The 22,906-nt window shown below is 43.8% G+C and overlaps 1 protein-coding gene across 2 annotated transcripts; it reads right to left on the bottom strand.

The window, feature by feature from the left end:
• Positions 1–499: 499 nt before the first annotated feature.
• On the bottom strand, positions 500–19,440 carry LOC131190094 (solute carrier family 25 member 36-A-like). Of its 2 annotated transcripts, none has more exons than XM_058167036.1 (7): positions 19,057–19,440; positions 7,084–7,260; positions 6,543–6,620; positions 6,218–6,318; positions 5,938–6,004; positions 2,133–2,416; positions 500–2,034 (listed from the first exon to the last, which is right to left on the bottom strand). In XM_058167036.1, exons 1-7 carry the CDS (start codon positions 19,089–19,091, stop codon positions 1,838–1,840), a joined length of 939 nt encoding a protein of 312 aa, XP_058023019.1. In that variant the 5' UTR covers positions 19,092–19,440; the 3' UTR covers positions 500–1,837. The 2 variants fall into 2 exon arrangements, with proteins under 2 accessions (XP_058023019.1, XP_058023018.1); XM_058167035.1 differs by lacking the exon at positions 19,057–19,440 and adding an exon at positions 16,917–18,002.
• Positions 19,441–22,906: the final 3,466 nt, after the last annotated feature.

The following is a 22,906-nucleotide window of genomic DNA, read 5'->3' as shown; positions in this document are numbered from 1 at the left end:
GTTCCCTATAAAGGAGGGGCCCTTACTCTGATAGGAAACCAGAGTCCTTTAAATGGAGACTCCTGCCCTGCCAGCAGTTTTTGGACCAAAAAAATTGCTGGCAGGGCAGGAGTCTCCATTTGTCAGGACCAAATAGAATCCCTACATCGGAAAGGGAAACATGGGATGCTCTAGCTCGAGGGTCAGGGTACGGCCCCCTGTGAGAAGACTTGCTTGACGCCAGGGATAAAAATAGGCAGTTGCCGGTCCAGGTGGGTATGAAAAAGCAAAAAAAAAAAAAAAAAAAGCAAAAAGGTTGTGTAAAGAGTAGACTTTGCTCAGGGATGAAGCTGGAATGCCATCCGAAATAGTCAAAGGGGAGGTTACTCCCTTCCACTTCTCTTTTATATTAATTTATGATAAATAAATACTAAAAATTGCAAAATTGTGGTGGGATAAAAACCCCAATCAATCTATCTTAAAGCCTGGTTCCATTTCTTAAAATATGTCACAGTGCGTATGAACTCTCAAAACTGCAGTTTTATTCATAACTCTTTTTTGCATTTTTTAAAATCTTATACAGACAGAAATCCAAGCACAAGCTTTCAACTGGAGGGTGTGCTAGAGTCCGATTTCAGAATATTCTCTCCACCAACATTGTACAACTCTCTCCCACATGGAGAAGTCTGAATAGCTGCCAACATATTTCTTCTCCACTTGATTTTTTTTTAACCTTCCAGTTAGGGAGGTTAAAATCTACAAATCAAGAAATGTAAACAAAGCCTGAGTGTCAGGGTTCCAGAAATACCTCTTCTGCGTAAACCCTAAAGTCTAATATGGTTTCCAGGCCTGACACTGAGAAGATAAACACAAAAGGTAGTCCATGAACAGCATTATCTCAAGGAACTTATGTTGCAGTCCTTAATGTCGCTATGTTTCCTATAAAAGTGGAGAAAAACATGAAGTGGGAAGGCACAAGTACCCCACCAACCTTTAGAGCAGCGGTCCCCAACCTTTCCAGCTTGGCAAACTGGCAGCGGGGGAGGAGATGGTTCCAAGCTGTATGCAGGTGAGAGTGCATGAAGCACCATTTGCATGAGAGGCAGGCACATGCACACGCTGCTGGGCTAATGTTGCTTTGTGCACGAGGGTGAGCGTCCACCACTAATGCAAAATGGCACTTCGTGTGGGCATGCGCACACTCACCTGCTGCTTGCACAGCCCGGTTCTGAATGGCCGGTGACCTGGTAGTGAGCTGCAGCCCAAGGGTTGTGGACTCCTGCCTAGAGGATAAGCAACTTGCTATTCTGGTAGGTTCAAAACAGAATCATTGCTGTATCTGTAAAGGTCTTATCACTGGCCGATACTGATGGAGCGTTCCATTTTGAGATCCAAATTACTAATCTCCTTCCAATAAAATGTCCAGTCTTCTTTGTACTGCTTTTCTTAAAAACTATTTTCCCACTCAGTTGACACAGATTACTTCCAGCCCTACGAAGAGTGCAGCATAACACTTTCAGTGCACTAAACCACATGATGGGCCTATTGATCATCTGGCTTGTGAGACCTTGGAAGCATTCAGCCAGAGATGTTTTCTTCGAAACAGTAAATTCCACACCTGTCCTGGTTTGTGATCTGTATGTGCTCTTTTGTCCATGCCTTTAAATGTCTGATAAAGGCCAAGAGCAGCTGAACATGCCTTTCACTTACCGAGCCTTCATTACAGAAGGCTCCCAACTTTTTAGGCTTTTCTTACAGGGTTTATATGCTGTAATGGAATGGGGAAGTGCACCCATTAAACCACGATACCCTTCAAAGCCTTTAACAGCTTAAGCCACCTGGCAAGAATAGAAAGGTATCACATTTTGGTTGCCAAGTGAATAATCAGCTCGTAGGTAACCATAACGATTGCAGCATTGGGGATCTGACGAAGAAGATGAGCTGAAAGTCCACGATAAAGAGCCAAGGGGCCTTCTTCTCTGGCCACAAGCTGGAGAGTTTGCACAAAGGAGCGATAACGATATCCCTCCTCACGTAGCCGTGTCCGAACAACCTCTATGGAAAATAAAACAGAAAACGAGTGTAAAGATGGCAGGAAGCTCGTTATGGCCAGATGGGTTCAACAGAGAGTGGGGAAGCTCAGAGCAACTCACCATGTGGATAGGCAATGCACGAAGCACATGTTTTAGAGACAGCCGCTGCTGCCATCAGCCCGCAGAAGTCTTGGCCACTGGGTGATAAGACAACTGATGGAGTCAAGAGCAGCTGATGTTCCCTGAGTCGCTGCTTCAAAGCCTCGTAAAGCACAAAGTGGATCATTGTTTCAGTGACACCAGCATAGGAGGCAGTAACCCCGCGGTAAAAGCCACGCAGACCTTCTCTGTAGTAGACACGCATGGCACACTGAAGGCCACTGGTGCACCTCTCGTTTCTGCCCCTAAAGAAAGGAAGGAAATATTTTGCTTCGTATTGTCAATGCTTTTTCAATTCTTAAAATGGGTATCTAATGGGCTGCGAGGCGCCTGTCCAGCGGCGTCCGGTATCTGGCAGCCCCATCGGTGATGGGCGTGGTGAGGCCACGGTGGGAGAGGAGGCCGGAGCCGAGGCTGAGGTCTGTCCCCTCTTTGTGAATCCCTCTTTGTGAGGTGGGGTCATAGGTGTCAGATGGGCTTGCTGGTCACGTACCTGGCTCCTTGCTGCGTGACAGCCGCCCTGCCCGAGCTCCTGGAGGTGCTTGCCGGGGTGGCAGTGGAGACCCCCAGACTTTTAGTCATGGGGGACTTTAACTTGCCATCTGCTGGCTCGTCATCGACAGTAGCTCAGGAGTTCATGGCTTCCATGACGGCCCTGGACCTGACTCAAGTAGTGGATGGCCCCACTCACATCGGGGGAGGCACACTGGACCTGATTTTCATCTCTGGTCAGTGGTTGAAGGATCTGGACTTGAGAGATATAGTCACTATCTAGACCCGTTCCAGTCCGGCTTCCGGCCCGGTTACAGCACTGAGACGGCTTTGGTCGCGTTGGTGGATGATCTCTGGAGGGCCAGGGATAGGGGTTGTTCCTCTGCCCTGGTCCTATTAGACCTCTCAGCGGCTTTTGATACCATCGACCATGGTATCCTGCTGCGCCGGTTGGAGGGATTGGGAGTGAGAGGCACCGTTTATCGGTGGTTCTCCTCCTATCTCTCCGACCGTCGCAGACGGTGTTGACGGGCAGAGGTCACCCGCGCCTCACTTGTGGGATGCCGCAGGGCCCATTCTCTCGCCTTCTGTTCAACATCTATATGAAGCCGCTGGGTGAGATCATCAGTGGCTTCGTGTGAGGTACCAGCTGTACGCTGATGACACCCAGCTGTATTTTTCCACACCGGCCACCCCAATGAAGCTATCAAGTGCTGTCCCGGTGCTTGGAAGCCGACGGGTCTGGATGGGGAGAAACAGGCTCAAGCTCAATCCTCCAAGACGGAGTGGCTGTGGATGCCGGCATCCCGCACAGTCAGCTGAGTCCACGGCTGACTGTTGGGAGCGAGTCATTGGCCCCGATGGAGAGGATGCGCAACTTGGGTGTTCTCCTGGATGAACGGCTGTCTTTGAAGACCACTTGACGGCCGCCTCCAGGAGAGCTTTCCACCAGGTTCGCCTGGTGCGCCAGTTGCGCCTTTCTAGACCGGGATGCCTTGTGCACAGTCACCACGCCTCGTGACGCCTCGCCTGGATTACTGCAATGCTCTCTACATGGGGCTCCCTTGAGGGGCATCCGGAGGCTTCAGTTAGTCCAGAATGCGGCTGCGCGGGTGATAGAGGGAGCCCCTCGTGGCTCCCGCGTGACACCTATCCTGCGCAGACTGCACTGGCTACCTGTGGCCTTCCGGGTGCGCTTCAAGGTGTTGGTGAACGTCTTTAAAGCGCTCCATGGCATAGGGCCGGGTTATCTACGGGACCGCCTACTGCTACCGAATACCTCTCACCGACCCGTGCGCTCTCACAGAGAGGGACTCCTCAGGGTGCCGTCGGCGCGACAGTGTCGTCTGGCGACACCCAGGGGAAGGGCCTTCTCTGTGGGGGCTCCCGCCCTCTGGAATGAACTCCCCCCAGGACTCCGTCAACTTCCGGACCTCCGAACCTTTCGTCGCGAGCTTAAAACTCACTTATTCATCTGCGCAGGACTGGGTTAGTTTTTTAATTAATGGGTTTTAATGAGTTTTTATTATTTATTCTAAATTTTAATCTCGGCCAATTGAATAAGTTTTTTAATTGTATTTTAATTGTATTTATATTGTAGTATTATTGTATTTTATCTGGCTGTGAACCGCCCTGAGTCCTTCGGGAGAAGGGCGGTATAAAAATTTAAATAATTAATAAATAAATAAATAAATAATGCTGCAGCTAAAACTTGAATTCAAACACCTACATTCTGCAACATTTAAATCAGACAAATCAAGCAATTTTAAAAAATAACCAGTTTTGGAAGATTTTATTTATTTAGATTTCTATCCCAACTGAATTAGTTTTATAAATAACTCAAGGCTATGAACATAATACTCCTTACTCCTCCTATTTTCTCCACAACAACCCAGGAAGGTGAGTTGGGCTGAGAAAAAGTGACTCGCCCAGTCACCTAGCTGGCTTTCATGGCTAAGGTAGGATTTGAACCCACAGTCTTCTGGCTTCTAGACCAGCACCTTAACTACTATACCAAACTGGTGTAATTGCTACAGTTTTTACTACTGTGTTTCTCCAAAAAGACAACCCACCTTGAAAAGAAGCCATATCACGTTTTTGAGTGCATGCAATCAAATTAAGCCCTACCCACAAAATCAGCCCTAATTACGACCCTGCCCACACTGGGGTGCAAGGGGTGGGGCGAGGCACATAAGTGAAAAATAAGCTAGAGTGGGGATGGGGGTGGGTGGAGCTGGCCTATTTACCAGGCCTTGCACACCCCGACACCTGCCTTGCCTTCTTCTGCAGCCGCTTGCCGCTACTCACATACCGGCCTCTGTGTCAGCTGCAGATGCCTTCCGGCAGGTATCTGAAGGTAAAACGAAGGCTGGGGCAAGCAGCTGCAGAAGAAGTGGGCCAGCAGCGAGCTCCTGCTGGGTGGGGCTGTCGGTGCCACCACCGCAAGGTGAGTCAATAATTAGAACCCTCCAAAAAGAAGGCCTAGCTGTTTTTTCGCGGGTCAAAAGAAAACAAGACCCCGTCTTCTTTTTGGAGAAACACGGTATTTTACATAATGTAGACCTCAGGAGCCACGGGGGGGGCTCTGCAAGAATTGAAATTTTAACCATGGAACGTATGCGTTATTGAGCTTCTGAAATGCCTAAGGCATTCAAGCATTTGTCTGCAACTTTAAGGAAAATAATAAAAAAAAAAGGCTGGAGCTCCTCGGACTCTGAATGTTGTGCTTAAGCGCAGGATAGTCTACAGGTAGTCCTCGATTTAAAATAGTTCATTTAGTGACCATTCAAAGTTACAATGGCACTGAAAAAAGGTCTTATGACAGTTTGTTGCAGCTTCGTCAAGTGATCAAAATTTGGACACTTGGCAACTAATGCATATTTATGAGAGTTGCAGTGTCTCCGCGTCTGCGGCCTTCCTACAAGTAAAGTCAATGAGGAAGACAAATTCATTTAACAACCGTGTTACTAACTTAACCACTGCAGTGAGTCACTTAACAACTGTGGCGAGAAAGGTTGTAAAATGGGGCAAAATTCACTTAACAACTCTCTCAGTTAGCAACAGAAATTTTGGGCTCAATTGTGGTCGTAAGTCAAGGACTACCTGTATTTGTACTCTGATTAGTTGTAACAGTTGACAAATCCCCTTTCTTCTTTTACGTTTGCAGTTAGTTGTTTTAAAAGCTGGGGTTTTTTATGATGCCTGGAAATGATCTAGGCAATGCATATTGGGATCAAAAGGGATCCTGGACAGGTGCATTTCCCACTGCCCTTACCTGCGCTCCAGTTGCATCCTAGTCTTCACTAACCAGATAGGATTGGTCAAAGTGGCGGATGTGATACCTGCAGGCAGCAGATGAAGAAAAGTCAACGGGGCCAAAATAAAACATTGATTATAAAAATCCTTAAGACCTGAACATTATTTCAAAGGATCTTCCCAGGTAAAAAGGTGGAGAAAGGTTGATGTATACTGATGTATATACTGATCGTACACTAAGTGTAGGGCATTTATGATTAGTGGCAACACATATTTGTATGCATGGGATATTAATTTACCTGCACAGGCTGCTGAAATCATGTGAACTTTCTTGGACTCTGGCATAAGCACCGTGTTGAGTCTCTCCTTAGCTCCCGAATAGGCAGCAAAATAAATGGCCCTAGAAGCAGAAAGGGGAAATTGCATCTCAAGAACCAAGCAAGTTGAATTTGGATGACAAACCAAAAAAACAATACAAAGGCCATGATGGGCTTTTTTAAAGTCCACTGATGCCATGCATCAAAAGGACCTGAACCTTCTGATAATATGTAGGTGCTTACAATGAGAAGCTCTGTAAAGTTATGCTTGGATCATTAAACTACCTGTTCCATCAAACCATCTTACCTGGAAGGAGCAACTCCAATAAGATTAGGTCCCAGGCCTTGAAACAGGGAGCGAACACCTTCCTTCTCTAGAATGATTCTGTTCAGAAAGGAGTAAATGAGCACATTACTTTCTGTTTTGTCTTTCAAAGTAGAGGAGAGTTGGAAATTTCTGAGAACATCAGCAAGGCTTCCCATGTAACCAGTGGTGGGATTCAGCCCGTTCGGATGAACTGGTAGTTAAACTGCTGGCTGGCCCCTCCCCTCCCCTTCCAGGAGTCCCCCTGCACCCCATTTTGGCTCCCAAGTAAGTGCAGGGAGGTCTACTAGGCCAAAAATGGGATGCGGAGGGTGCAGCCTGGGCCCCCCAGAGCCCGTTTTCACTCCCAGGAGGCTGCAGGGAGGCCTACTAGGCCCAAAACGGGGGGCGGGGAGGCGGCACGTCCCACATCCCCTGCAGTCCATTTTTGCTCCTAGCCGGTCATTAGGGCAGAGAATAGTTGTTAAATTATTTGAATCCCACCATTGCATGTAACACAGATCTGTTCTCCCACATTGTTCACCTTAGTAGTTCAAGAAAGCCAATCCTGGGGAGTCCTGGGCGGACAAATGTTCCATTCACTCCTTGCAACTGTACTGCAGGTAGGCAAACAGGTCTTGGGGCCAAGGTGGAGGACTGTAGGCGGGTCTTCACCACTTCCAATGGGCAAGTCAAAATGGCTCCTGCTGTTCCACCTAATCTGTGGGAGTACAGAAAAGAAATGCGCAATCAACATGGTTCACCAATCAAGGGAGACAGTCTTTAGCTTATTTACACCCACACCCACACCCACCCAAAATTGTCAGAATTGGCTGGAACTTTTGATTGAGCATATATTTAGGGACAAAAATATACCTGCTATATATTATGTCCAGTAGAAAATGTAGTCATTCATTGTTTGGCATATTAACCAAAAGAACAATAAACTTCTGTTACCAAAGGTAATTTGAGATGAAGAATCAAGAATCCCTCATTTTATTCTGACTGCACGCTCAATTAATGCATCTGTATTTAAAGCATCTTATTCTTTGAAGAGATCAGACATTTCAGTTAAGAATGATAATCAAAATAAAACTGATTGGGAAAGTAGGAATACCGTATGTGTGATTATGTCCAGCAGGACTGACACAACAGCTCTCACTATTTTCATCTCTCTCCTATATTTTTATTTTCTCCATGGACTGCTCTGCTGTATTAATATGCGTCAGCTTCCAGATTTGCAGTTGATTAACATGCTGACGTCTTGGCTCCATGGTTCCAAGCAGATGCCAAATGGGGGGAGAAGACCCAAACTCGTGAACTTTGCTTCTAGAAATTGCTCAGCAAGCTTTATTTTGCTGCCTGCATGTCTTGCCACAGCTTGCAGGATTTCTGCTACTGTGCACTTTGGCAACTGTTCTTTACCCCAGTAAATAATCAGTAGTAGTCCAATAAATAATCTTCTTTTTGTTCAGTCTTTGGCCATATGTACTATGGAATTGACTACGTTCAGGCAATAATGCAGCTTTTGCTATCTTGTATAAGTATAAATATTTATATCCCAACTTTATCTTGTATAATTCAATATGGTACACAGAATGCTTTTTCCTCTTATTTTTTTGCACAACAATTAACAATTGTTGTGCAATTGTTGCCCTACTCACATTGGGGGTGGCACTCTGGACCTGATTTTTATCTCTGGTCAGTGGTTGAGAGATCTGGATTTGAAGGAAATAGTCATTGAACCTTTGTCATGGTCAGATCACTCTCTCCTTCGCCTGGACTTTCTGACCGCCATTCAACACCGCAGGGAGACGGAGCCAATACGTTGGTTCCGTCCCAGGCGCCTGATGGACCCGGAGAGGTTCCGGACGGAGCTTGGGCCATTTCCTGAGGGTCTGGCTCACGGCACGGTTGAGGAACTTGTTGCGGCCTGGGAACGGGCCGCGGCGGGGGCCTTAGACCGTGTCGTGCCTTTGCGGCCTCTGACCCGGCGCAGGTCCCAACCAGCTCCTTGGTTCTCCGAGGAGCTGAGGGGGATGAAGCGCCGGAGAAGACGCCTAGAGAGTTCCTGGAGGTCTAGCCGTTCGGAGGCTGATCGGACACTAGTGAAGTCCTATAATAGGACTTACCTAGTGGCATTGAGGGAAGCGAGGCGTTGCTCCTCCCTCATTGCGTCGGCAGATAACCGCCCAGCCGCCCTGTTTCGGGTGACCCGTTCCCTCCTTCATCAGAGGGAGCGGGATGACCCGTTACAGGGACGTGCTGAGGAGTTTAACGGTTATCTATACGATAAAATCGTTCAACCGGGACGGTCTGGACCAAAATTGCGGTGACTCAGGGTAGGTGTCTGAGGGTGGTCTTGGTGACATTGTATGGGATGAGTTTGACCCTGTGGCTCCCGAGGACATGGACAGGTTGTTGGGTAGGTTGAATGCCACCACATGTTTACTGGACCCGTGCCCCTCCTGGTTGGTGCTGGCCACCAGGAGGTGACACGAGGCTGGCTCCAGGCAATTACGAGTGCTTCTTTGGTGGAGGGAGTCTTCCGCCGCCTTGAAAGAGGCGGTGGTGAGACCCTCCTCAAGAAGCCTTCCTGACCCGCTGTTTTAGGTAATTATCGTCCGGTCTCCAACCCGCCGCGCGAAGGTTGTAGAGAGTATGGTGGCATATCAGTTTCCCTTACACCTGGATGAAACTGTCTATCTAGACCTGCTCCAGTCCGGTTTCCGCCCGGTTACAGCACTGAGACGGCTTTGGTCGCGTTGGTGGATGATCTCTGAGGGCCAGGATAGGGGTTGTTCCTCTGCCCTGGTCCTATTAGACCTCTCAGCGGCTTTTGATACCATCGACCATGGTATCCTGCTGCGCCGGTTGGAGGGTTGGGAGTGGAGGCACCGCTTATCGGTGGTTCTCCTCCCATCTCTCCGATCGGTCGCAGACGGTGTTGACAGGGGCAGAGGTCGGCCCGAGGCGCCTCACTTGTGGGTGCCGCAGGGTCGATTCTCTCGCCTTCTGTTCAACATCTATATGAAGCCGCTGGGTGAGATCATCAGTGGCTTCGTGTGAGGTACCAGCTGTACGCTGATGACACCCAGCTGTACTTTTCCACACCGGGCCACCCCAACGGCTTATCAAGTGCTGTCCCGGTGTCTGGAAGCCGACGGGTCTGGATGGGGAGAAACAGGCTCAAGCTCAATCCTCCAAGACAGAGTGGCTGTGGATGCCGGCATCCCGCACAGTCAGCTGAGTCCACGGCTGACTGTTGGAGGCGAGTCATTGGCCCCGATGGAGAGGGTGCGCAACTTGGGCGCCCTCCTGGATGAACGGCTGTCTTTTGAAGATCATTTGACGGCCGCTCCAGGAGAGCTTTTACCAGGTTCGCCTGGTGCGCCAGTTGCGCCTTTCTAGACCGGGATGCCCTATGCACGGTCACCACGCCTCGTGACGCCTCGCCTGGATTACTGCAATGCTCTCTACATGGGGCTCCCCTTGAAGGGCATCCGGAGACTGCAGTTAGTTCAGAATGCGGCTGCGCGGGTGATAGAGGGAGCCCCCCGTGGCTCCCGCGTGACACCTATCCTGCGCAGACTGCACTGGCTACCTGTGGCCTTCCGGGGGCGCTTCAAGGTTTTGGTAACCATCTTTAAAGCGCCCCATGGCATAGGGCCGGGTTACTTACGGGACCGCCTACTGCTACCGAATACCTCTCACCGACCCGTGCGCTCTCACAGAGAGGGACTCCTCAGGGTGCCGTCAGCTAGGCAGTGTCGTCTGGCGACACCCAGGGGAAGGGCCTTCTGTGGGGCTCCCACCCTCTGGAACGAACTCCCCCCAGGACTTCGTCAACTTCCGGACCTCCAAACCTTCCGCCGCGAGCTTAAAACATATTTATTCATTTGCGCAGGACTGGACTAGGTTTTAAATTTATATTGATTTCAATTGGTTTTAGTATTTATATCATTTTTAATTAATTTGGCTTTAGAATAAGTTTTTTAATTGTGATCTTAATCTGTATTTATATGTTTTTTATTGGCCTGTGAACCGCCCTGAGTCCTTCGGGAGATAGGGCGGTATACAAATTTGATTAAATAAATAAATAAATAAATAAATAAATAAACAATTCTGTGATGTAGGTTGGTGTAAAAGAGAGACTGCCCCCAAATCACTCAGCTGTGTTTCATGCCCAAGGTAAAAATAGAATTCACAATCTCACAGTTTCTAGTCCGGCTTCTTAATCATAACACTCAACTTCATCTTGTGATTTGCTAAGAAAAAGCCTTGTTAACTAGCAATTGGGTAGGTTTACATTCATCTGCTTGTGTTGTAAATGTTGTACCTTGATGAACATATCTTTTCTTTTATGTACACTGAGAGCATATGCACCAAGACAAATTCCTTGTGTGTCCAATCACACTTGGCCAATAAAAAAATCTATTCTATTCTATGTTTATAAAAAAAAAATCAGGTTTAGAAATTACTTTTTAAGTTCGTACAACTTTTTTTGTACTTCACTATAATTTGGGCTTCTATAACTGCTGGATATTTTTTAACACTCTAAGACAAAACTTGTTAATGCCATTATCTCTGGCAGTATGGGGAACCCTTGCTGACTCTCTAACCTTCCCCCCCCTTTTTTTTGTTTACATTTATATCCCGCCCTTCTCCGAAGACTCAGGGCGGCTTACAGTGTGTAAGGCAATAGTCTCATTCTATTTGTATATTTACAAAGTCAACTTATTGCCCCCCCAACAATCTGGGTCCTCATTTTACCTACCTTATAAAGGATGGAAGGCTGAGTCAACCTTGGACCTGGTGGGGCTTGAACCTGCAGTAATTGCAGGCAGCTGGTTTTAATAACAGGCTTCTTATAGCCTTGAGCCACCACGGCCCCTCTGTAGTCATCTGCCTCCCTATTATTTATTTATTTATTATTTATTTATTATTTAGATTTTTATACCGCCCTTCTCCCGAAGGACTCAGGGCGGTGTACTGCCAGATTAAAACAGTGCAATATACAAATTAAAACAACAGTTAAAATAACATATTATTGGCTGAAAATTAAAACCGTCAAATTTGACCCAGAAATAAAATACCCCAGTTAAAATTATTAAAATTCAAAAAATTTAAAAAGTTTAAAAAGTTAAGCCAGTCCCGCTTGAATAAACAAGTGTGTTTTCAATTCACGGCGAAAGGCCCAAAGGTCAGGTAGTTGACGCAAACCAGGGGGAAGTTCGTTCCAGAGGGTAGGTGCTCCAACAGAGAAGGCCCTTCCCCTGGGGGCCGCCAGCTGACATTGCTTGGCGGATGGCACGCTGAGAAGACCCTCTCTGTGTGAGCGTACGGGTCGGTGGGAGGCATAAGGTAACAGCAGGCGGTCCCGTAAGTACCCTAAGCCATGGAGCGCTTTAAAAGTGGTAACCAATACCTTGAAGAAGATTATTAGCAGAAGAATGGCAGGAAGAAGGAACAGCAGTTATAGGAGCAGCCTCCATTAAGCTGGCTCTGCAAGCTGGCTCCAGAGAGAAAAAGAAATGGCAAGAAAATGTAATTGCATGGAATAAAATCTGGACTGCACATTTTCTCACCATTCCTTTAGTGAGCAAGGAATGAGTGGCCAATCATGGAACCAAAAGTAACAACACTGATGTGGTCAAAGAGGTGAAATAGGCTATTGGACTGAAGAATATTGAGGCAAAGGCAAAGCATTTTCAGGAGGGACAGAATGCATGTATAGGTGAGATGAGGGTATAATATCCAAGAAGGGGACAGGGAAAATCTCACTGAAGGAGGCAAAAGGCAAGAGAGAAAGCACGTCCTTCATAAAACAAGGAAGGAAAGACTGCAGTCATGAGATAGCAAATTAGTCATAATCTTTTTCTAATGTATCATCTGAGAACATGCATTTTCATAGGCAGAATGAAACCAGGAAGACCAAGGGGTTTAGGGCAAAAGGCATAACTCCCGGGGACCGACTGCGATCTCTTACCATTTCATAATTATGGGATCTAAAGAAACCCCAAAGGGCCCTGCTTTGATCCAAGGACTTTAAGGAGGGTTCAATTCACAAGTTGGGTATTGTACACATCTGTATATATGTAACTAGCAACATGTGAAAAAAGGGAAAAAACTGTAACCCATCCCATTATTTTTGGTTGAATAAGATTCTAATCTGTATTTTAATTAATGTAGGGAACCAGGCTCTTTTCTTTTTAATATAGCACCGTAAGACCAAAAAAACCCCCTGATTTCCAGGGTCATCAACAATGAATATTGCATAAGGCTGCAGTTTGGACAGAGACTGCGTCAAGTCCAAAAGGTAGCTCTAAGCCAGATAACAGAAAAATCAACTTGGGATCCTGTGAAAAGATGGAGAGAGAAAAAAATCATCCTGGGAAAGCGTTTTTAAAATTTGTAATACAGGTAGTCCTCAACTTACAATGGTTCATTTAGTGACCATTCAAAGTGACTACAGCACTGAAAATAGTGACCGTTTCTCACTTTTATGACAGCTGTAGCATCGCCATGGCCACGTGATCAAAATTCAGACACTTGGCAACTGACTCGTATTTATGACGATTGCAGTGCCCTGGGTCATGTGATCACCTTTTGCAAACCTTCTGAAAGGCAGCCAATGGGGAAGCCAGATTCACTTAACAACTGTGTTATTAATTTTAACAACTGCAGTGATTCACTTAACAAATGTGGCAAACAAGGTCGTAAAATGGGGCAAAACTCACTTAACAAATGTCTCACTTAGCAACAGAAATGTTAGGCTCAATTGTGGTTGTAAGTTGAGGATTACATGTAATGTAAATTGGTCACCTGCACCTAAATTAATCTTGGCCAGGATAGTAGCATAATATGAACAATTCAGTGCCAAGTCCTACCTAGAGGAGCAGCTATTGTATATTAATTTACTACATCAAAACCATCAAAAAAATCATATCAAGTAAGGGTTAGAAGAGACCTTAAAGTTCCAGGGCCGGGATAGCTCAGGCTACAGAGAAGCCTGTTATTAGAACACAAAGCCTGCAATTACTGCAGGTTCGAGCCCGGCCCAAGGTTGACTCAGCCTTCCACTCTTTATAAGGTAGGTAAAATGAGGACCCAGATTGTTGGGGGGGCAATAAGTTGACTTTGTAAAAAATATACAAATAGAATGAGACTATTGCCCTATACATTGTAAGCCGCCCTGAGTCTTCGGAGAAGGGCGGGATATAAATGTAAACAAAAAAAAAAAATCTAGTCCCATCCTATCTAGTACAGATATCTCCTACTATGGAATCTACAATAGCATCTGATTAAATACTTCCAGGAAAGGAATTCTGCAGCACCTTCATACCTTTATTAGTCTATAAAGTTTCACAGCATTCTTTGTTCTTTTCCTCAATATAATGGGAAGTTATACTGAGAAATTATAATTAACTATGCAGTACTGAAATGTTTTTTTCAGATACCAGCCAGTGCAAAGCACAGAGAGTAGCAAGATACAAGGGCAGCTTTTCAATAAAACTATAATCAGCTACTAGTGGAGAAATAGACTCGCCCACACAATCTCTTTGCCATGCTTCCTTCTCCAGAGCTGTAGGAAATCATTTCAGCATAAACCATTCTTCCCCTACAATATGCTCTTAATATGCATTCACAGTAGAGTTCTATGGGTAGTGGTCAACGTATGATTATTTGTTTAGCAACTGTTTGAAGTTACAATAGTGCTCAAAAAAGTGATTTACAATAGGTCCTTGCACTTATGACCTCTGCAGCATTCAGGCACTTGTTAACCAACATATATTTACACTGGTTGCAGGTTCCTGTGGTCATGTAATCACTGCTTTTAACCTTCCCAGCTGTCTTCTGACAAAGTCAATGAGGGAAACTGGATTTGGTTAATGACCACAGGATTCTTTTAATGACTATGGCAAAAAGTATCAAATTTGGATGTCACTCACTGAACAACCACCTCACTTGGTGACAGAAATTCCCATCCCAATTGTGGTAGTAAATCAAGGACTACCTGAATTGCACGACACAAAGGAAAGTGATAGTAGTTCGAGTCCTGCCCAATGTCATCAGCCACAGGAAAAGCTGCCATTAATTCCCATGTAAAACATGTCTTGGGGTATGCCAAAAAGTTCCATCCAATCCCTCCCCAATATTTTGCCAAAGGATCATTTGCCTTTCAACCTAGATGACTGCAAAGAATGTGGGTTTTCTATGTCTCTTGGATGTCACCTAGCTATTGTCAGGATTTGTGCAACCTGAATGTAAAGTAAATGTGGCTGCAGAACTGGAATACAGGAATTAGAGTCAGATACGATAAAGGAACTCTAATTGTAAGGCAACAACCATCTCAGCTTTTCAAGGAAGATCAGACCAGGAAACCAGTCATGCAGGCCAATATTATTTTTATTTGGAAAGAGAATAGAAACAGTAGTACATGAGTATAGGCACCATGGTAACAGTTTCTACGGTACAAGACAGACTAATTTCTATAGCAGAAAAATATTATTTGTATTCAGAGGATTCTTTGCTGAAAAATGCTGAAATACTGTTATTCCGATTCTTCCTATCCACACCTCCTCTTTCCTCTGCTCAAATATCAAGGAGTTCCCTCTGTTTATGTTTGGTTTTCACTGATAAAATTCGGTAACTTATCTTTGGGAATCAAATCTTTTCAGTCCTCATGGGATTTTGTTCCCAAAGTAGAAATATTAGTCTTGGGCAGACCATGAGCTACATTCGGCCTGTGGAGGTGGGTGGCAGAAGCAGGGAGGCAGGTATCATTGGTGGGAGGGGCCAGTAGAACATCAGTGGTGGCAGCCCTTCATAACAGTCCCAATTTCTCATGTGGCCCCTTGGGAAAATTAATTGCGGACCCCTGAGAAATATGGTGGGTCAGAAGGGCAGATTGTGACAGCGGCTTGAAAACTGGATCAGCATGATTCACCATTACAAACTTTCTAGCAGTCATATTGGGAACTCATGTTGCCAAAAATGGCAATTAATATTCCATCTACTAAGCCATGTGGGGGCTTCAACTCCCAGAATTCTGGGAATAGATTCCACAACTTAAAGTTGTTTAAGTTGAAAAACACTGGTCTAGGGATAACAATAATGGCATTTTTCTAAAATTCAGTCATAGATGCAATTTCCACACATATATTCCAACATGTCAGATAGCCTCTCCATCCACAAACTACCCCATATTTAACATTTCTCCAAATATGCATCTTCTCCTCTTTTTCAGCATTTCTACAGCATTCACAACTTACTTTTCATTGTTTATTGCTCTAAGCAATGCTGCAAAATAAAAGTAAATAATTCAAAGTTTTCTCCTCCAAACAGTTGTATTGACCTGAGACCCATACTTCTTTCTGGTTTCTGTGCCTGGTACCCCTGTGCCTTGGAAGACATTGGCATTTTGGAGCATTCATGTGCTCCAGTTGAGCTTTTCTTGAGCTTCAGGGCAATTCCTAGCATTTCTAAATCTCTAAATAAAAACACAACCTTTCTGAAGAACCGTCAGAGCTACAAATGACTGCTTTCAGGAAGCTAATCAAACAGTTCATCGGCAAAGAATAGGTTAATAGGGGAGAGTCACAGGAAGGCATAGGGGAGGTGTACACTGACTTCATAGCCAATCTTGTCTAGACCTTAATCACACCCACATCACTGGTGTAGTTTTAAACCTTCTCTAAGTTGGGCAAAATAAATTTATCTTTTATTGATTTCAATAGTAATGGAGAAGGGGTGGGTACTTGAAAAGCTGCCTACACATGGTCTCTAAACACGGCTAGGAGGGCAGGATGAAAAAGGATACTTCTGGCTAAAAAAAAAAAACTTCTGGAAGATTTCCTATCAGTAGCATTCATCCTGACTCTGCCACTTGAGTAGGGGAGAGCGAAATTTCTGGGAGTCTTTCAGAGTCGCTGCCTGCTCATTTTAACTCTCCTCTCGCCAACAGAGAAGCTGATGTGCAACAAATCCTAACTCGATTATAACGCAAGTTGAGCAGCAATGCAGATAAGAAAACAACTGATCGTGAGCCTACTTGCACACTGTCCAAGGAAAGAGGCCTCTAGCGAAAGTTCGTGCAACTTTCTCGCCTTTACTAAAAATATATACGTCACTGGTTCACAGCGGCACACAGCCCAGGCAACTTTTAGCAATATTTAACAGCGGTGTTCAGAGCCCCCGCCATGCTTATTAAGAGACGGCCAGGGCTGCGAGGGTCACCTAGCTGGCAAGCACGTGCTTTGGCCTCGGCCGAACACGCCGCAGCAAATGCCGCTGGGCCAAGAGGGCGCGCTTCGGAGCCCCACGCGCAGGATCCCTGCGACGGGTCTTGCTCAGACGCCCGTGGGCTTAACTCACCCGCCCGCCACGAGATGCAAAGCCGTGCTGTGGCGGGCCATCCCCCTTGACTCGCGCCAAGGTGCCCGGCTGGGCTCCCGCCGAAGGCTCATTCCGTCCACCCCTCTCTTCGGCACGGCTGGTGGAGCCTGGATTGCAGGGCAGGCTTTTTTCTCTGCGCTCCACAAGAGCCGGCTCCTTTTTTGGGGTCACTACAGCCTGCGGGAGTCCCCGTCCGATACTGTCGGTAACGCAGACTTTCTCGCGCGTTGGCCGGTAGGGCGGGCCGAGGGAGTGTCTCAAGTCCCGCCTTGCCCTGGCTGACGCAGGACCGGCGCCTCCTTCTCTGGGCAAATCGAAGCACTCGGCGAGTTTTCAACCGCTTGGCTCCACTTCCTCTGGGCAGCTTCTTCTATAATCTATACTCAATCGGAATAGCGCTGGAAGGGACTTTGGAGGTCTTCTAGTCCAGCCCCCTGCTCAAGTTGGAGACCCTACCTACATCATTTCAGACAAATGACTGCCCAGTCTCTTCTTAAAAACTTCCAGTGATGAAGCACCCACAACTTCTCAAGGCAAATTGTTTCACTGGTTAATTGTCCTCACTGTTAGGAAGTTTCTTCTTAATTCCAGCTTGCTTCTTTCTTGATTTGGCTTCCATCCATTCTTGCCCTGCCCTTTGGTGCTTTGGAAAATAAATTGACCCCCTCTTTGTGGCAGCCTCTCAGGGTCCCACAGTAATGAGAGGTGAAGCCATTGGGAGAAAGAGGGCCGCGATTCAGGAATGCCACCAATGGGCAGAATTGCTCTTTCCCGCCAGGTGATTCGAGGCAAATAAAGTGGAAGTTGTCGGTGCTTAGTTGCACCTTCCTCACATAATAATCCAAAAATGCTATTGCATCATTTATTTATTTCGTATGGCGTAGCAAAATGCAACATATTTTGGAGTGCAATATACATTAGCCTCGTCGTGGTGCATTCTGGCTGCTGGATCGCACAAAGATTTCCCAGAAAGACGAAGCAGCATGAATATCAAACATAAAAAATGGCTCCACTGCTACGGCAGTGAAGACTCTGTCGCTGAGGATAGGAGGGGGAAATGTCGAGGTGGCCCGTCTCCCTTTCACACTTTTTTCTCCCCTGGTTAAATGGTACGGTCCGGCTGGCTCCGCCCAAGAAACTATTTGAAGCCGGCTCTTTTGTGCGTGGTTGTGATTGACAGCTGTTGTCCAGAGACTGCAGCTCCGCCTCTTGATTGCAACATACGTCTGCTCAAACTGCTTTACGGCGGCTGAACTCAAGTTGATGGGATCTGTTTTTTATGTCGCTGAGCTGGAATATACCGGTAGTACAGAAGGGATTTTAAAAGGACTGGTCTCTTACCTGTTTGACTTAAAGGGGAGGAACGGAGAGAATCAAAGTATCAGGAGATATATTTAATGTAAAATCGGTGTAGATGGTTTGAGGGATAGGATGGGATTTTTTTTTTCCCCCGAGAGCAGTCAGGAGTTTTTAATACAATGTTTGATATTATAAGTTTATATATTACGGTTTTAATATAAAATCAATTTTATGGTTGGGAAGCAAGGAGTGGGGTAAGATTTCAATTCGGTTTGAGGTGGAATTTTGGGAGGATAGTATCATTTAACTATTGAACATTTTATTGTTTGATACATGCGTCCACTCTGCAGAATTTGAACATGTTCTCCCAAAATTTGTAAATAGGAATTAGAAAGCCTAAGTGAAGGCCTTTAACTGACTCAATGATTTATGAAAGACAGACCATCTCTGTGCATTTTCGAAGTACTTCCCAAAATAGGGAGCTGCCTAGCTGAAGTGATGTTAACAGTTCAAAGTAGTAATTGCTATTTATCTCTGCATTAGTTTTATATCCACAATTTGTACCATAAAAGCTGATTTTATTACATTCATTATTCAACTGTTAAAAAGGATAACTGTTAATACAAAAATGCACATTTAATAAAGTTTACAATATTAACTTTAAAATGTCTGCAGAGACTGGTTAATGACATTGAATCTCCCTTCCCAAGACTTGTGGGCTAACTATAGGCCTAAATAATTGGGCTGAGGGTGAGGGTGGTTGTTTTCTGGATTAAAGCTGAGTTTATAAACAGTATCACACATATGGAAAACTACATACCTGATCTGGGAAGCAGCTCCCCATTCTCTTGCCATGCAGAGAGTTTGGAGGCAACTCCTTAACAAGAGCTAAAAGCTCTATATTACTCTGCAAGCACTCAAAAAAGTCCTTTCCTCCTGTCTGTCAGGTCCTCTGTTTTCGAAAAGTCAGAATTGCAAGAAGTAGAAAGGAGATATAAGTTAGGTCAGATGTCTTCTCCATGCAGATGGCTTGCAACAAAACACCGCCAAGTTGTATAGCCAAATTGTATATTCGTACCATTAGGAAATTGCCCCTTCTAGCAGGCATTCAAAGGGGAGGGGTGTAGTTAAGGGGCCAGTTTGTTTGTTTGTTTGTTTGTTTGTTTATTTATGTCACACAGTATATATAAGCATAAGCATGAAATAATTATACAATATATAAGCATATATATGAGTATGAGTATGTAATAACTATATTAATTGGATATAACGAAGGAAAACAATAGGACAGGAACGGTAGGCACGTTTGTGCTCTTATGCACGCCCCTTAGTTCCAAATGATAGCAAAATATTTTGCACTTAAATTGCTTAAGCAAAATTTGATGCTACTATTTTGGAATTGCACCTACTCGTATATGTTCTGAAAGACTTGAAATGCTGAGCAAACCTAACCTTGCTTTGATAGTTGATGCTTAAAACAAAAAGGACATAAAATTGTGTTTGGTTGGGTGCCTTTGTTTAGACCAGACGGACATAAAAATGTTAAAACATTGGCTTAGTGGCTTCCTAGGGAAACCTCCAAAATAATGACAAATCACCTTTGTATTCTCAAAAGGTATGACCTTTGTGAGAAAGTTAGACTTTTGCTTTGATGATTATAATACAATTCTTGAAATGTGAAGGGATGCAAATAGAAAATCAGAAGGAATATGATTGTAATTAATTGTGCCACACATATTGCCTTTTGAATGCTATTTTGTCCTATGCATATTGTAGGACAGAATAGCATTCAAAATGCAGTGGCCATTTTACCATTTGATACTGAAGCTCTTGGTGTGAAAATTTATATTTCCAAACATATTATTCATATTAAAGTTTTGTGACATTGCAGTTTAGCATATAAGGTGGGTTGCAACAAAGCAATATGAAATTTCTCTTACCTCTTTCAGTCGAAAGGATCCATTATGTATTTAAAAGATTAAGAACTATGTATTTTAAATCACAATAATGGCTGTCAATTATCAATTATATTTTGAAACACAAGTCATAATTTGTTCATGCATAGCTCAATATGTTTAATAAAATAATTGTGAAGGTATGAAAAACAAATGACGTTATACTAAAAGTAGATTATCAACTAAGGTATAAACTTGCCAGGAGAAAAAAAGCTTTATTGCACAAAGAAAAAAAACGTTGTTGATTATTTGCTTCAAACCTTTTATGGAATACATTAAGGGTTTTTTTATGGAAAAGGTTTATCTCACATACATTTTTGGAAAACAAATGAAGGAGCTAAGTCTCCCACAGTGGAAAATGGTGAATGTTCTTGCCTGAGGTTAAAAAGATTAATATAACTAAAAATTTGGATAAGTTGAAACATGTCTCTTAGTCCTTTGATAGTCCTTTAATTTTAGCATGTGTTTGTGTTAAAAAGGTTAAGATGTAAAACTGAAGAGAAAGGAGTCCAACTGTTTAATCATTTCAGTGAAAGTAATATTTCAGTTGCTAATTTCATCAGTGCTGACTGTTTTCTTCTGTGTGCCTGGAACATCAGGTCCAGAAGAAAGACTGTTTGTTATCAAAAACAATATGTGTTCATAGAACTGTACTCCAATGGCACGAAAATGTTTTTTTATAAATGTAATATTCACTTGGCATGTTTCCATTTTTTTTGACAAAGTGAAAAAAGCCCTCAAATTTTGAAGTAAGCATTCTGTAATGAAAAATAATTACCGTATGTTCAAAGAGCCAGTAAGGTACTATTGATTATGACAGCAGTTTAATTATACAAGTATATTAAATGAATGTAAAAGGAACAGCTGAGTGTCTATTTGTGTCAGCCTTTTTCAGCCTATCAAGGTCACCCATATCAAGAAACAGATACCACTGAGATCTCCCAGACTGCTGCTTTAGGTTATATTGGAATTTCTTCTATGATCTGGACATTGTGGCTCACAAATCTGTGAATGAAAGCTTAATATAGCAAATGCATGGCAAATTTTACTACTCTTAATATTTCTGTGGATATTCATCTTTCCGTTTCCTCTTGATGCTCATGTTAAAGAGTGCAGGGAGGAAAACAGGCTTGGAAAACATTTAAGAAAAAAAGAAAGATTCAGAATTTTAAATATAAAATTGAAATCAGAAGTTTTTCTCTTAGGATTACTAGATAAAAAACCTGGAAAAAAGGAAGTTTGTTGTTATATACATTGACCACTGAGAGAATCCTATCAGCACAAAAATGGAAAGACATGTCAATTCCCACAATGGAAAAATGGATAAAAAAAGTGATAACAGTTGGCAGAAATGGCTAAATTAACTGCTTTAATTAAACAAAAGATCATATCCAGTTTGTTTCCACTTGGAAACTGCTTCTGAACTTTATGCTTTAACAGAAAAAAAAATGAAACTTTGATTTTAGATTTTGATTATTAGATTAACTGTGTTATAGAAATGGCTAATACTAAATATGGAAAGCGAAAAGTTGTGACTGCAGCTGTATTTTCTATTCTCTTGCACGGAAAAAAGTTGAAAGACATTGAGTTTTAATATTTCATTTTAGATATTTTTCTGCAATTCAGTAAAATGCTTTTAAATATGTTCAACTGAGGCGAAGGGTATGTCTGCCATTTGGAGGTACTTTTCATTTTCCAGAAGTGATTATTCTGGTTAGGGTTAGGGAAAGAATGAGTGTCCAGGGGTTTTCTGGGGGTTCCTAAAGGGACAAGTCTTTATGAGATATAGCATTGGAAGGCTTTGCACATGTTCTTCATTGATTTCAGCAGGTACTCCGTGACTTACAACCATTTATTTAGTGACTGTTCAAAGTTACAATGGCACTGAAAAAAGTGACTTATGACTATTTTTCACATTTAATGACTATTGCAGCATCCACATTGCCACATAATCAAAATTCAGATGCTTGGCAACTGGTTTGTATTTATGACAGTGTTTTGGGGGTCATGTGATCACCTTTTTCGACATTCTGACAAGCAAAGTTAATGGGGAAGCCAGATTCACTTAACAACGGTCTAACTAACTAACAACTGCAGTGAGTCACTTAACTGTGGCATGAAAAATCATAAAATGGGTCAAACTCACTTAACTGACTCAATAATACAAATTTTGGGGTCAGAAGTTGAGGATTACCAGTAAGGGCTACTGGGAATAAACAGCAGGAACAGAGAAGGTCTTAAGGGGCCAAGGTCAACCTTACTGGGCCAAGAGCAGATCACAACTGCCAGAGGGAGGGTGCAGAGATTAAAGGAACTTCATAGAAGGGGATTTTCCATGGGATCAAGAAAATCTTCCAGTGGACAACACTAGTGTTTTCATAATTTAGATCACTTTTTGATCATAAGTAGTATAAGATTAAAATGCAGATTATCATTCATGGTAAACGGAAAGAAAGGTATAAACCACAAGAAAATAATGCTAATTTAAAATTGCAGAAGAGAGAGACGATAATCCCTTCTCTGTTTATCCCTTGCTATTTCTCCTCTTTTACAATAAAGGATAGGCCAAGCAATTCCAGTCAAATTGTGCTACTCCTCAAGTTTTCTTCTTTTTGAATTCTACAGATAGAGTTATTGCCTAAAGAACTGCAAAATAAGACACTCTTTGTAAAACTGTAACAAAAAGATTTGCTACCTGCATTAAAACTAAACAGC

Source organism: Ahaetulla prasina, chromosome 2, assembly GCF_028640845.1.
Source record: "Ahaetulla prasina isolate Xishuangbanna chromosome 2, ASM2864084v1, whole genome shotgun sequence".
Classification (NCBI taxonomy): Eukaryota; Metazoa; Chordata; class Lepidosauria; order Squamata; family Colubridae; genus Ahaetulla; species Ahaetulla prasina.
Note: the sequence above shows the minus strand (reverse complement) of the source record. Positions and strands in the feature narration are given on the sequence as shown.

Bases quoted from the DNA above. Each gene is read 5' to 3' on its own strand.
- LOC131190094 (XM_058167035.1), bottom strand. From the start codon at position 17,008: ATGAGCCTTCGGCGGGAGCCCAGCCGGGCACCTTGGCGCGAGTCAAGG. The intron at 7,261-16,916 runs GTGAGTTAAGCC...GTACTCCCACAG, and splicing joins TTGCATCTCGTGGCGGGCGG to ATTAGGTGGAACAGCAGGAG. The intron at 6,319-6,542 runs GTAAGATGGTTT...TTCTGCTTCTAG, and splicing joins ATTGGAGTTGCTCCTTCCAG to GGCCATTTATTTTGCTGCCT.